Source organism: Carcharhinus amblyrhynchos, chromosome 11 (genome assembly GCF_965287045.1).
Source record: "Carcharhinus amblyrhynchos chromosome 11, sCarAmb.v2.hapA, whole genome shotgun sequence".
In the NCBI taxonomy this organism is placed as follows: domain Eukaryota; kingdom Metazoa; phylum Chordata; class Chondrichthyes; order Carcharhiniformes; family Carcharhinidae; genus Carcharhinus; species Carcharhinus amblyrhynchos.
The window spans coordinates 10,756,038-10,769,182 of NC_137334.1; the positions used below are offsets into that span (position 1 = coordinate 10,756,038).

General features: G+C 41.4%; 1 protein-coding gene across 3 annotated transcripts in view; it reads right to left on the reverse strand.

Moving 5' to 3' along the window:
* LOC145349911 (zinc finger protein Helios-like) overlaps nucleotides 1-10,400 on the reverse strand; it is a 125,615-nt gene extending 115,215 nt beyond the window's left edge. Inside the window, exon 1 of one of the 3 annotated variants that reach the window (XM_080198577.1) lies at nucleotides 10,096-10,400. In XM_080198577.1, coding sequence (XP_080054703.1) covers nucleotides 10,096-10,152 — 57 coding nt within the window. In that variant the 5' untranslated portion in view covers nucleotides 10,153-10,400. The remainder of the gene's footprint in view (nucleotides 1-10,095) is intronic. The other 2 variants (XM_080198571.1, XM_080198575.1) reach the window with 2 other exon arrangements.
* Nucleotides 10,401-13,145: the final 2,745 nt, after the last annotated feature.

Here is a 13,145-nt window from a genome sequence, read left to right on the forward strand (position 1 = left end):
GATGACAAGTTAGTAAGAATCTCAGATTAATGTTACAAAAAGAGGGCTGTGCCCCTGTAAACTGATTAAAGTGACAAATTAGTGAGTAATTGCAACTGATTTTCAGAATATGTTTGAATTAGTGCTACATGGGCATCTATTGGGAAAGATTCTATCATTTAGGATTGACAGTCAGATATATTGTTAGAAAGGAAATGAGTTGAAATTTCAGGCTGAAGCTCATTATTAGTAGAAGTAGATTTGCATGGGCCAGGACCCCAGAAAGCTCCACAGAATTCCATATTGCTGTTCACCTGCTATATAGATTGGGTGAAGCCACTTTGCAATTACTAAAAAAAATGTGCATTCAGTTGATAATTATTCAAGGCCAAATAAGGGGCATGATTCCAAGTATGTATTATGCACTAAGGTCTCCAAACTCCAGGCTTGTTTATATAATACACAGTACCTGCTAAAAATCACAAAATGACACAATGCAGAAGGAGGCCTATTGTGCCTGTGCTGATTTCTTTGGTAGAGCTGTCCAATTATTAACACTCATATGCTCTTTCTCCAAAGTAAATATTTCAGCTCCAAGTATTTGTTTAATCTCTTTGACTGTCATTAATGTATCTGCTTCCACTGCCATTTCAGGAAGTGTATTCCTGTTGTCAACGACTCACTGTGTGAAAAAGAAATGTTTTCCCATGCCATCTCTGATTCTTTTGCCAATTCCCATAAATCTATGTCCTTTAGTTGCTGGCTGTTCTATCAATGGATGTATTTTTTTTCATTTATTCTATCAAAGCCAATCATAGCTTTGAATACCTCCATTAAATCTCCATCTATCCTTCTCTGTTCTCAGGTGAACAACAACAGTGCCATCAGTCTCTCCACATGAATAAATTCCCTCATCCATGGTACCATTCTAGCAAATTTCTTCTGCACTCCTTCCCAGGCCTTAAGGTCCTTCTAAAAAGCATGGTGCCCAAAAGTGTACACATTGGCTGGATTCTCCCAAAACAAAACTAAGTGCCCAACGGATGGGAAAATGGGAGCACTTACCTGAATGAATCTCCAACACTTGTGCATCACAGAGTGCCTCAGACTGATTCATGCTGAAAAGTGGTGGACCTGTCTGAGAAGCCAGCAGCATAGTCCTGAGTGGGCCACTGTGCACGTGCCAAACTGTCAGTGCAGAGATCAGCGCATGCACACTGGCATCCCATCACCTGCCTCCCAGTCACTGGCCTGCTCCAGAACCTCACTGATCGCTGCACCACTTTCCTGCCCTGGGCCAGCTCCAATTCCCCCTTCCCCCGCCCAATGGCCAGACCCAACCCCCCTCAAATGGCCAGTCCTGAACACCCCCCAAGGCCAGTCCTGAACCCCCACACCCCACCCTAATGTTCAAGCCTGAACACCCGACCTCATGATGGCTGTCCCTGATCACCCTCCTCCCTCACTCTCCCACTGATCCCAGTGCAGAGTGGCAGTGGACCTTCCCCCAATAGGCCAGTATGCGCCAACAATTCTCTGGCTCCATCTCCTTGACTGCCTGGTGCCTGGTGGGCAGTGACGGTTAGATCAAGCAGACGCAGCACGGATTCATGAAGGGGAAGTCATGTTTGACGAATTTATTGGATTTCTATGAGGATGTGACGAGTGTGGTAGACAGAGGGGAACCGGTGGATGTGGTGTTTTTAGATTTCCAGAAGGCCTTTGATAAGGTGCCTCACAAAAGGTTGCTGCAAAAGGTTGGGGTGCACGGAGTTGGGGGTAAGGTGTTAGCGTGGATTGAGGATTGGTTGACTAACAGGAAGCAGAGAGTTGGAATCGATGGGTGCTTTTCTGGTTGGCAGTTGGTGACTAGTGGTGTGCCGCAGGGATCGGTGTTGGGGCCTCAACTGTTTACCATTTACATAGACGATCTGGAGGAGGGGGCTGAGTGTAGGGTAACAAAATTTGCTGATGACACGAAGATGAGTGGAAAAGCGAATTGCGTGGAAGATACGGAAAGTCTGCAGAGAGGTCTGGATAGGCTCAGTGAGTGGGCAAGGACCTGGCAGATGGAGTATAACGTTGGCAAATGTGAGGTTATCCACTTTGGTAGAAATAATAGTAGGAGGGATTATTGTTTAAAGGATGAAAAGCTGCAGCATGCTACAGTGCAGAGGGACTTGGGGGTCCTTGTGCATGAATCGCAAAAACCCAGTCTGCAGGTGCAGCAGGTGATCAAGAAGGTGAATGGAATGTTGGCCTTTATCGCGAGGGGGTTAGAATATAAAAGCAGGGAGGTCTTGCTGCAACTGTACAGGGCACTGGTGAGGCCGCAACTGGAGTATTGTGTGCAGTTTTGGTCCCCGCATTTGAGAAAGGATATATTGGCCTTGGAGGGAGTGCAGAGAAGGTTCACCAGGCTGATATCGGAGATGAGGGGGTTAGCTTATGGAGAGAGATTGAATAGAATGGGTCTGTACTCGTTAGAGTTTAGAAGGCTGAGGGGGGGTCTTATAGAGACTTACAAGATAATGAAGGGGCTAGATAGGGTAGAGGTAGAAAGATTCTTTCCGCTTAGAAAGGATAGCAGAACTAGAGGGCACAGCCTCAAAATAAGGGGGGGGGGGGGGCGCAGTTTAGATCGGAGTAGAGGAGGAACATCTTCACTGAAAGGGTGGTGAATCTCTGGAATTCTCTGCTCATTGAAGTGGTGGAGGCTACCTCACTGAATATATTTAAGTCATGGGTAGATAGATTTCTGATAGACAAGGGAATTAAGGGTTTTGGGGAGAAAGCAGGAAAGTGGAACTGATTCACTTCAGATCAGCCATGATCTTATTAAATGGCGGGGCAGGCTCGAAGGGCTCGGTGGCCTACTCCTGCTCCTATTTCTTATGTTCTTATGTGTCAGTTTGCCTCTTAGACAGTGCTAGAGTGCCAGGCTGGCACTGCCAGGCTGGCACTTTTCAAGGGGCACCCCGTTTGCTCCTGATCTCCCGGGGAAGGCTTCAATCACCTCTGTCCCCATCAATAGGGTGAGGATGCCTATTCCCTGTTAGTGAGGAGCAGTTGTAAATCCTTCTGGTGTGAACCACTCCCATCGTAGGGGAAACATGCTGGCTGGTGGCTGGCCAGGGGAATACTGTGCCAGGCCCGCTAATCATATGGAAATGTCATGGAAATTGAAATTTCCATATGATAATCAGCTCCATGCCGATTTCCGGTGCGGAGCTGATTGCGCTAAAAATGCGCCTGGGAGACTTGCAACCACCTGGATGCTGGTGATGAACTTTGCAAAAGGCCACCTGCTGTTATCCCCCAACCCGATGCCCTGCTCGAGCAGCACAGTGAGCTGGGAGAATCCCAGCCAATACTCTTAACTGAAGACTGCTCAATATTTCATAAAGGTTTAGTATAACCTCCTTGCTTTTGTCCTCTATCAGTAAGGCCAATTCAACAAATTATAGGTGACAAATCATTGAAGATAAACAAGCAGTGTGATGAAACCATTGGACAGGATCAGGGGGTGTTAGTTGATCGGAAAAAATAATGTATGATGGAAGACATCAAGAGATTGGAGAAAGTAGAGAAAAGATAGCCCAAGTGACAGCCAGTCTTTGTGCTTTCAGTTATTAGGATAAACTTGGTGACATGGCACATTTTCATCAGCAAAACACAAAGGATATATGATTGAAGTGTTTAATGTTAAGACTTTGCGTTTTTTTAAATCTGTGCATTCAATATGGGCATCTTTGGAAAGGACAGCATTTTGTCTATCCCTAATTACCCTTGAGAATGTGGTGGTGAACCTCTGAACCATTTTGAACTTGTGAGGTGAAGGTACGTGCACAGCACTTCAGGTAGGGAGTTCTAGAAATTTGAACACCGAAGATGAAGGAATAGTAAGTAATAGATTTTCAGGATTATGTATGATGGAGAGGAACCCATGCACCTGCTGTCATACCCTTCTTAGTGACAGGAGTTGGCGGTTTGGAAGATGGTGTTGAAGAAGATTTTGGGGGTTGCTACAGTGCATTTTGCAGATAATACAAAGAGAGCCACAGTGAGCCAGTGGTAGATGGGGTACCAATCAAGTGGGCTTCTTTGTCCTGGATGATGTCAAGTTTCTTGTGTGTTATTGAAACTGCACTTGTGTGTTGTTAAAACTGAAGATAAATAAGAAATGTTCCAAAACGTTTGGTTTGTAGATAAAAAGGCTTGCAGAGTGAGAAGATGAGTTACCTGCTGCAAATTACCCAGCCTCCATACTGTTCTTCCAACCACAATGTTTATGTGGCTGATTCACTTAAGATTTTAAGATTGGTGACCATCAGGATGTTGATGCTAGAGGGCTGAGGAATAGTAATCTCATGGAAAGTTCAGGGGAGGTGTTTAGATTCTCTGTAACTAGAAATAGTCATTAGTTGGCACTTATGTAGTGCAAATGTTCCTTCCCACTTATCAGCGCAAGCCTGAATATTGTCCAGGTCTTGTTGCATGCAGGCTTATTTGGTATCTGAGGTGTTGCAAATGGAATTAAGCATTGCAATCATTAGCAAACATTCCTATTTCAGACATTATAATGGAAGGGAGGTGATTGATTAAAGCACCTGAAGATAATTGAACAGCAAAGTCCTGAGGGTGATCGGTCTCCAAAATGACAAGCACCTTGCTTTTTGCTAAGTGTGACTCCAGCCAGAGAGAGATTTTCCTCAACGCTGATTGGCTTCAATTTTACCGTAACTTATTTATGTCCACAAATCACTGCTGCAGTTACCTCCCTTCCTCTCGAGTGCCTGAGATTATCCTCCGGGGGACCCTGTATTCCGGCTTTTCCTCCTGACAGCCAGTCCATTTGGCAGCTGCCAGGTGGATAATAGACCCACAAAATGAGGAGTGAGCCATGCTATTAAGATCAAAAAGACCCCTGTGACCCACACTCAGGCCTTGCTGGATGCGTCAGACATTTTCAACCTTCCCTGCATTCTCCCCACCACCCTGTTAACTTTGGGGCTATTGAGTTAATAGCACTAGAAACATTGTCATTTCTTAAAAATCTTAGAAATTTCAAATATTAATTTACTTTTATCACACATTTAGGTGCACAGCCATCTTGGCTTATGAAGATGATAAGCTCCACTTAAGTTTTTTAAGATATTAAGATGTTACAATTTCATTTTTTTCAATGTTTCAATCTGCTGTTTTTTGTCACATTAGCTGTTAAAATTATACTAACTCTTTAAATGAGGTTTTCAGATTAATATATGTATCAGAAACACAATCTATCTTTATGTAAATAAATGAGCTATCCAAATTTTGTGACGCAAAACTGAATTTTATGTCACTGCTAAACTTGAGTTATTTCATTTGGAATGGTTCAAACTTCCATTAAAATGTCTTGATTGAATTTATTTTGTATTTCACTATTAGCCTCTAAATGCATTCTTGAATGTACTGAAAATAATCAATGGATCATTCATAAATAGCAGAAATATGAAAAACAAATTAAATTTGAATTAACTGTAAACTTTAAGTACTTTGGTCATGACATTGGTATTGTATGGACTCATATTGAGGATGCATTTGCCCAGCTGGTTTAGTTCCTGGTTTACCCTGCTAAACAGGAAGAAACAGGAATTACAGTTGGCTTTAATGGCTCTGGATTAGCGTGGGAAAACATAGCAATGATCCTACTATCAATTGCCAACTGTGATCCTCATCCGCATGTGCAAACCGTGGGTTTGTTATGGGCAGGGTTAAACTGAGGGGTGATCCCTTGTAGCATTAAATAGCCTATCATAACACTCTACTTAGGCTAAAACATTTAAATGATCATGTAATGGAAGCACTGGAGCAAGGCTAATAGGTGTGGAATCAAACACTTGTAAAAGTCAGTGGTTTCTGGAGAGGACAGAAGACAGTTGGAGGCAGTGCTCTGTTTAAAACATCAAAACAAGAGGAATGCAGAAAAATTTAAAAACTGATATTTTCTTTTGCATAAGAAATGTGGAATAAGCTTCAATATATCAAGCAACTATCATTTTAAATCTGACATGATTGAATACTCATTAAGGCTTCAATACATCCAAGAACCTAAATAGTTGAAAGAAGCCAAACTATTTTTATTACTGTATTATTGATCGTAATTTTCCAAAATTCCATAAATTCTGAAAAGATACCAGTGGATTAGAATGTATTATACTCTATTCAAGAAAGTGGGAGACAAAAAGTAGGAACTAGACTTTGTTAACCCACCATTTGTCATTGGAAAACTGCTGCAATCCATTAAGGAAGTAGTAGCAGGATGTTCAGAGAATAAAAATGCAATCAAGTAGAATCAACATGGTTTCGTGAAAGGAAAATTATTCAAGTTCTTTGAATATGTAACAAGCAGGTAGATTTGGGGATCCATTCAATGTATTGTTTTTAGGCTTCCAAAAGGCATTTGATATGGTGCCATACAAAAGGATACTGTGCAAAATAACATGATGTTGGGGCTAATATATTAACACAGATAAAGGATTGGCTAACTAACAGGAAACAGAGAATTGAAATAGTTCATTTTTAGGTTAGCCAACCGTAAATGATCTGGACAATTTTCAGCCTTGGGCTAATCAATGGCAAGTAACATGCACAACACACAAACATTGAGCAATCACTATATCTAATGAAGTGGCCTGGTGGCAGAGTGATTAGCACTGCTGCCCCACCACGCCAGGGAGCCAGGTTCAATTCCAGCTTTAAGTGATGATGTTTGTATGGAGTTTGCACATTCTCCCTGTGTCTGTGTGGGTTTTTCCAGGTGCCCTGGTTTCCTCCCATAGATGTCGATATGCCGACGTTGGACTGGGGTAAACACAGTAAAAAGTGTGACAACACCAGGTTTAAGTCCAACCGATTTATTTGATAGTACACTCACTAGCTTTCGGGGTTAGTCCCTTCATTCACCTGACGAAGGGACTAACCCCAAAATCGGTTGGACTTAAACCTGATGTTGTCAGACTTTTTACTGTGTTCCTCCCATAGTCCAAAGATGTGCAAGTTAGGTGGTTTGGCCACGTTAAATTGCCCCTTTGTATCCCAATATATGTAGAATAATCATGGTAAATGTGTGGGGCTAAGGGGTAGGGTGGACTAGAGGGCCTGGATAAGATACTTTGTCGGAGAGTTGGTGCAGACTCGATGGGCCGAATGGCCTTGCTGTGCACTGTAAGGGTATTATGAGAGTCTAACCACCATCTGTTGGCATTCCTGTCATTAAATACTCTCACCACATCAAAGGTGGCTGACCTTGAGTCTTTCCCACTCCTAGTGCCAACCACTGGCATGTTGACTGACACATTCAACCTGTTTGACTGCATTATGAATGTACCTTCCTTGGCCATCAGGTCCTGGGATGGGACTCGAACCCAGAGCTTCTGTTTCTGTGCCACAAACCTTTGGTTTACCATTTACCAGTAACTTAATTGTACCAGCCACATATATATTGTGGCTGCAAGAGCAGGTGAGAAGGTAAATACTCTGTGATGATTAATTTATCTTCTTTCCAATCTCTATAAGGTGCAGGAGAGGATTGTGATGTACAGTCTTCGCACACCTGGATGAGTCTAGTTCCAACAAAACTCAAGAAGTTTGACACTTTTAAGGGAAAAGCAACCTAACCGATTGGCACCCCATTCATACCTTACAAATTCACTCCCAACCACTGGTACGCCATGGCTGAAGTGGGTGCCATCTAAAAGCTATGCCGCAAAGATTCACCAAGACTTTTTCAACAGCATCTTCCAAACCCGCAACCTCTATCATCTAGAAGAATAAATAGCAGGTGCATGGAAACGCCATTGACTGTAAGTTTCTCTCCAAGTCACACACAGTCCTGACTTGAAAGTATGTCTCTGTTCCATCGCTATTGCTGGATCAAAATCCTGAATCTCCTTGTCCAATAGCACGTTGCATGTACTTACATCACAGCAACTGCAATGGTTCCACAAGGAAGCTCACCATCATCTTCTCAAAAGCTATTAGGGATGGTTACTAAATGCCCACATCCCTTGAGTAAATAAAAAAAATTGTAATTATGAGCTTCCATCCAGTCAATTCAAACTAGTCCAGATTTCAAACAAATACTGGTCAGCTAAATTAATGGCTTGCATAGTATCACTCTGATTTTCTACAGCATTCAAGGTTACATGTCATCAGGTCCAGCAACCTGATCAATCCTTAATGCCTTAAACCAAGCTATGGCCATTTATCGATTTACATTTAAGGAGTCAAATCATATGTACCTGTTAGTGGATCATCTTCAATCATGGAAATAAGTACAAAATATGTATTTATGCATTTCAGCTATGCCCTACTCCTCAATTCTAAACACTGCTAAATCTAGGACCTATGGGGATTTTCTGGCTTCTAACAGAACTTATAAAATTTTACCATTGGAATGCCACCTGATCAATTGTTTTCAGAATCTATAGAATCCCAACAGTGTTATTTGGCCCACTGAGTCTTTACTGACCCTCCAAAAGAATGCTCTACCAAGACCCACTCTCCTGTCTATCCCTGTAACTGCACACATTGTTCATAGCCAATCCACCTAACCTCCACATTTTTGGACTGTGGGAGAAAACCAGGGCACCCAGAATAAATCCATGCAGAGAACGCAAAAACTCCATACAGTTAGCCATGGCTGGATTTGAATCTGGGTCCCTGATGCTGTGGGGCAGCAGTGCTAACCCTTGTGTATTTTTAACATTCATTTGTGGTTTTAGATAACTTCAGGTTTTAGATAACATTTAATCTTGCCATTTTATATTTTATGAAAGTATTTTTGAGGCAACTTTCCCCATGTACCTTTATTCCTAAAACATCACGTTTCAAACCCACGACCCATCTGGAAGGACAAGGACAGCAGACACATGGGAACACCATCATCTGGAAGTTCTCTTCTAAGACAATCATCATCCTGACTTGGAAATATATCACTGTTCCTTCACTGTCATTGAGTCAAAATCCTGGAGCTCTCTCTCTAACAACACTGTGAATGTGCCTACATCACATGGGAGTACCTACACCTCATGGATTGCAGCAGTTCAAGAAGGCAGCTTTCCATTACCTTCTCAAAGCCAAGTATTGATGAGCAATAAATGTTGTTTTGGCCAGCAATGCCCACATCCCATAAATGAATAAAAAATGTCAATGAAAAATGTCACTTAGATTTCAACTTAGCATATGTTGTCCTGCTTATGAAAAGGACATAACAAGATTTTCTGACTATATATTTAAATAACCTTTTTTTTACTAATACTTATTTCCATCAACCAGCACATTGCCATTTCTGAAACCTTTCTTTCTATCTGAAGATTGAGCCCATTCTTACAGCAGGTTCCAATTTGTCAGTATTTCTCCCAACCATCCAAAATTTGATGATATAATGATCACAGTGGTGGGAATAGCATCCATCATTTATTTGCTATCCGAAAATTTTAAAAAAGCATGGAGAATAGGACCATGTGGATAGTTCTTTCTGACAGCTGTGCAGTTACAACGACGGGCTGAGTGGCTTCCTTCTGTGCTGTGAAATTCTACAGTTCCCAAACAGGAAATCAGAGATCATCTTTGGCATATCGCTACCAATTAAATCCAATATATTGAATAAAGAAGAAATTCTTGCTGCATGTACAACTATCTTTTTCCTGCCATCCTATCAATTGAATACGGTAACACCGCCTCATTTCTGATCAATTATCATTGTCTCAGTACTAATCACAGCCTTTTGGCTTAAGGTATTGTATTTGTGCTTTAAATATAGGATAAATTAAGTGATTGACAAAACTTCTGGGATCTAAAACAACCTCTATATTCCTAAAGAATGTGACTTTACATTACCCGAGTCTTGATCCTTTCTAAAATATTTATCAGGTTGGGAAGCCTAAAGAGGTCGCAGCCCTGGTGCTGAGATTCTATAATAGAGGCCATTGCTTGAGTCGCTCCTCCTAGCAATAACACAAAGGAAGAAAGGATATGAATAGAAAGCAGAATACATTGTCCTTTCTGAGGGAATGCAGGCTTGAAATGGTCCGACTTGGCCTCGCCTCCGTGCTAGGGTGAGAGATTTACCTGCAGAATATGCTTCTCTCCCCCGGTGAGCTGGTGGCGCACTCCTGTACGCCACATCCTACTACGATGGCGGCTGCCCCTTCAACAATTCCAGTAGCCAACTGCATCGCAATGCCAGGCGGCGCCTCTCCGGGTGGAGGCCGCTGTCAGGATCGGCTCGCTCCTGAAGGAGCTGGCCCGTTTCCTGGATACAAACGGCCAGCAGTTTACACGCTAGCTCCTGGATTCCGTACCGCGCAACTCCATTATATTTTCCCCCAGGAACTGCAACGTCCAAGTGTGAGGTTACACTGGCTGCAGACAGCAATTCAGCTGCAATTACGCCTTTCAGTGTGATGTCTGCTAATTCTGGTGCAACACAAATAAATCCTTTTTGTCTTATTTATATAGTTCGCTAACAAGCGTGGAACACAAAATTGCAAAATATTATGCCGAATTATTCACTGCAAAATTGTCCATTAGACTATAATGAAACAAGGTTTTGGGAACGAGTAGCGTGCAGGTGCAAAAGATCGTTGCTTCCATAAGAAGTGGGCTGTAATTTATGTGCCAGAGGCGTGCAGATTTTACTCGGATCTTTAAAAGCCTATTTTTGGCACTTTCCCTATGTTTCAGTCTAATTGAAGAGTCAAAGTTTATAATACAGGACAGCGCCATATAAAGGGATAAGAGGGAATGGGAATCAATCAAATAGTGAACATGACTAAGCTTGAGGAGAATTGGTAAAATATGGAAGTGCCGGGTTGCCGGGCTTAAGGTTCTAACAAAAAACAACCTGATGAACACGAGTATCAGAGCCGCAAATAATGAGAAAAATCCACACCAGAGCGTTTATTTAAGTGCGTAAAAGAGAAGACAGCTTGACGTACCAACGTCTATGGCCTTTTAGATATCAAGCTTGAGATCTCCTACCCAGGAATATTCAAGGCACACGAAAAGGTATTCCACTTTTTGAGTTGGAACAATATACATTTCTTGAGATCCGTTTATCATAAATTATGCTAATTCACAGCAAGTTTCCATTCCCCCATCGTCCCTATACTCACTGACCCTACATTGGTTCCCTATATCACAATGCTTGGTTTGTCAAATTCTCATGTAGATATTCAAATCCCTTCTGGCTTTACCCCTCCCTCTGAGAACTCCTGCCGCCAGCTTTGGCCTCCCTGTATCCCTGCTTCCTTCACTTCTTCCATTGGTGACTAGCCTTCAATCATCTGGACCCTAACCTCTGAAATTCCTTTTCCCCTCTCCACCTTTTTCTCACCTGAAGAAGGAGCAGCGCTCCGAAAGCCCGTGATCCCAAATAAACCTGTTGGACTTTAACCTGGTGTTGTGAGACTTCTTATTATGCCCATCCCAGTCCAACGCTGGCATCTCCACATCACCTCTTTCTTCTTCTCCAAGAAATTGTTAAAACCTACTGAGCAAGCTTTTAGCCATCTGACCGAATGTCTTCCCTTTTGGCTGGCTGTCAATGTAAGTCTGACTACTCTCGGGGAAGTGCTTTGGTAAGTTTTACTACATTGAAAGGGCTACATAAATGTAAATTAACAGTGAGCCTGTGTCCAAACGGCATCAATAGTATATTTCAAGTTTTGTACCTATTGGTAGTACAGAACCAAAACGTATTCAGACAGATTTCAAATGAATTGATACAATTAAACTCCAACCAAATAACAGATTTGGTGCAAGTTATGAAAGGTCATAGACATGATTGTTAGCTTTGCTTCTCTCTCCTGGGGTGCTGTTGGACCCGCCGGATATTTCTATCAGTTTCTGTTTTTATTTCAGATTTCTATCATCCGCGGCATTTTGCTTTGTATTAGTACAAGTAGTTTGGTGGTAGTGTTAATTAAATTAAGTTTTTGCTAGAGTTTTAATTTCCAGCGTATTTTATAATTCATATGATTAGTTATTTAACAAACTTATACTCTATAATTCTAAAAATCAGCCGTGCTACTGGAATCGTTTTCACGAACTAATGAATTAATAAAAAAGAGTTCGCGAAAATTAGAGTCAATGCTATGTTAAGTGTATTTCAAAACGCAGATGTGACATTTCAGCTGACTAAACCTAACCCTGAAACAAAGCTATTGTTTCCGCCAACTGTCGCCGAGAAGCTAATGTGATGTTTCGCACCCAATAATTTTCCCCAATGTGCCTTACAGATTCCAGACGGTGACCTAGTATTCACTAAATTGGATTTGGATTTGGACTTGGATTCACTAAAAATTCGGAATATGTAATATCTTATGTACACACATTTATGCAAAATACTGAGAAAGGAATGTGTCAGCGGAATATGATATTCAATTGTTTACTTGCTTGTTGTCCATTCTAAAACAACAATTTACAAATCCCTACGTCTTTTTAAGTGTTCAAGACTGATCGAGCAGTTGACATCAAACATTGTTTTCCCACCAGTCTTATCATACCATCTGCAATCAGGTCTCTTCGATATATTTGTGATGCAAATCTCAGATTATTGAAGATATTTGGCTTGTTTTCTAAACTTGTACCATTATATTTTGTGATTAACAATTCGATGGTAATTTAACATTATTAGCATTCAATTCGTCAGGGTAGCAATCTGGTAAACAGATCGACCCCAGTAGTATAAACATTCTTATACATACGGACCTAATTTGATTTATTATAATTACGTTCACGTATTTTTGCTTTACTCGCTTTTGGATTAATTAAAATGTTTCCAAGGCATTTTTCTCACTGACAATCTGATAACGGTAACTTCTTTAACGGGGCTTAAACATTAACTAAATGTCTCTAAATTAATGTTCCAGTGTAATATTTTCAGCTTTGATCTACTCTGCATTCAAAATAGAATCGATCTCCATTCTAATGTTGCTCCCAACTTGTCTAACATTGTAGTAAGGATTATAAATAGGACAACTTTAAAGTTGAAACGCGGGTAAGCCTTCAAGTCAACACCAGCCCAGCAATTCGTTGCATTCGATTTTATCTAGCTGTAGAAGTTTCCGACGCGTAAATGTCTAAAGTTGAATGGGACCGTTAATAATCTCCATTGT